Source organism: Varroa jacobsoni, unplaced genomic scaffold (genome assembly GCF_002532875.2).
Source record: "Varroa jacobsoni isolate VJ856 unplaced genomic scaffold, vjacob_1.0 scaffold_1449, whole genome shotgun sequence".
In the NCBI taxonomy this organism is placed as follows: Eukaryota; Metazoa; Arthropoda; class Arachnida; order Mesostigmata; family Varroidae; genus Varroa; species Varroa jacobsoni.
In genome coordinates this window covers 128,174-129,417 of record NW_019214351.1, presented here as the reverse complement: position 1 = coordinate 129,417, position 1,244 = coordinate 128,174, and the positions used below count along the sequence as shown (strand labels likewise).

Sequence of the window (1,244 nt, the reverse complement as noted above, 5' to 3'; positions counted from 1 at the left end):
GATAGATAGATTTACATAGATAGATAGATAGATAGATAGATAGATAGATTTACATAGATAGATAGATAGATAGATAGATAGATAGATAGATAGATAGATAGATAGATAGATAGATAGATAGATAGATAGATAGATAGATAGATAGATAGATAGATAGATAGATAGATAAATTAGATAGATAGATAGATAGATAGATAGATAGATAGATAGATTAGATAGATAGATTAGATAGATAGATAGATAGATAGATAGATAGATAGATAGATATATAGATAACATAAAAATAACGACTCTACACCGATACCTTTTTAGTTCTGCGTAATGATCGTCTTATACGATACTTTCCAAGAATAGGAAATAGACCTTCCTATTAGAGCAAATTTAAACTAATATATGCAGACCAAATAAGATGCACAGTGTTAGCATAATAATCGTAATAATAGAAACTTACTTGCCATGTGGAATTAGTTGAGACCATCCAGGCATAAATCGTGGATTACGAAAGAACCAAATCAGAACGAGCAACCCAAACAAGACCACGACGGCGTATTCTCGAAAGGACATAGGGCCTAAATCCCGATATCGTCGGCGGATCATCTCTAAAACATCCTCGTAGCTCGATTCTGAGTCGGTACGCTTCTTGTACCTACAAATTTAATGGAGGAAGGCCCTTTCAAATATTCTAATCTCAAATGTTAAAAGCTGTTAATAAAATAAATGAATAACCTAGTGAATCTAAGCATGCTGTTTAGGATATAGGAATGTGTAGATAAACCATAGCTAAATACTATATCGTGCTTCTTCTATGCATTTGACCATGAAGGCTCACTAATTATGTAGATCAGATCGCACTTCTATAATAACAATTCTTGTTTAGCTAAAATAAGATAAACATCTATTTTCTTCTATACAATCTTCGAGAGGATCTGCAGGTTACAATAGTGCATTATTTTTTTTTTATCAAGATTTGAGTTGTATTCTACCAGTTGTATTCTAGCAAACTTCTGGAGCTAAACATAACCTTTTCAACTTACTTCTTAGGCAATTCAAACAAATAAAGATATCCCCAAGCAAACAAAACGGCCAGAATCAATGGGGGAACATTGTACACCATCCACGTAGCAAAACTCAGTACATCGCAATCTGGAAATTTTCTATTGTAGTGTCCACAGGAGTGTTGAAGAGACAAAACAAGAATCAATACGATGTTAAACAAATTGTCATATCCAAAAATTGAATGGAAG

At 32.8% G+C, this 1,244-nt stretch overlaps 1 protein-coding gene across 6 annotated transcripts in view; it reads right to left on the bottom strand.

Moving 5' to 3' along the window:
* LOC111270142 (Na(+)/citrate cotransporter) overlaps nt 1–1,244 on the bottom strand; it is a 34,088-nt gene that overhangs the window by 12,904 nt on the left and 19,940 nt on the right. For all 6 annotated transcript variants that reach the window (XR_015314873.1, XM_022850206.2, XM_022850203.2 and 3 more), the window contains 2 exons: nt 1,035–1,154; nt 452–646 (listed from right to left, as the gene is read on the bottom strand). Coding sequence is in view for 5 of the 6 variants with exons in the window: in XM_022850206.2 (XP_022705941.1) it covers nt 452–646; nt 1,035–1,154 (315 nt within the window). In the remaining variant the exon portion in view is untranslated. The remainder of the gene's footprint in view (nt 1–451; nt 647–1,034; nt 1,155–1,244) is intronic.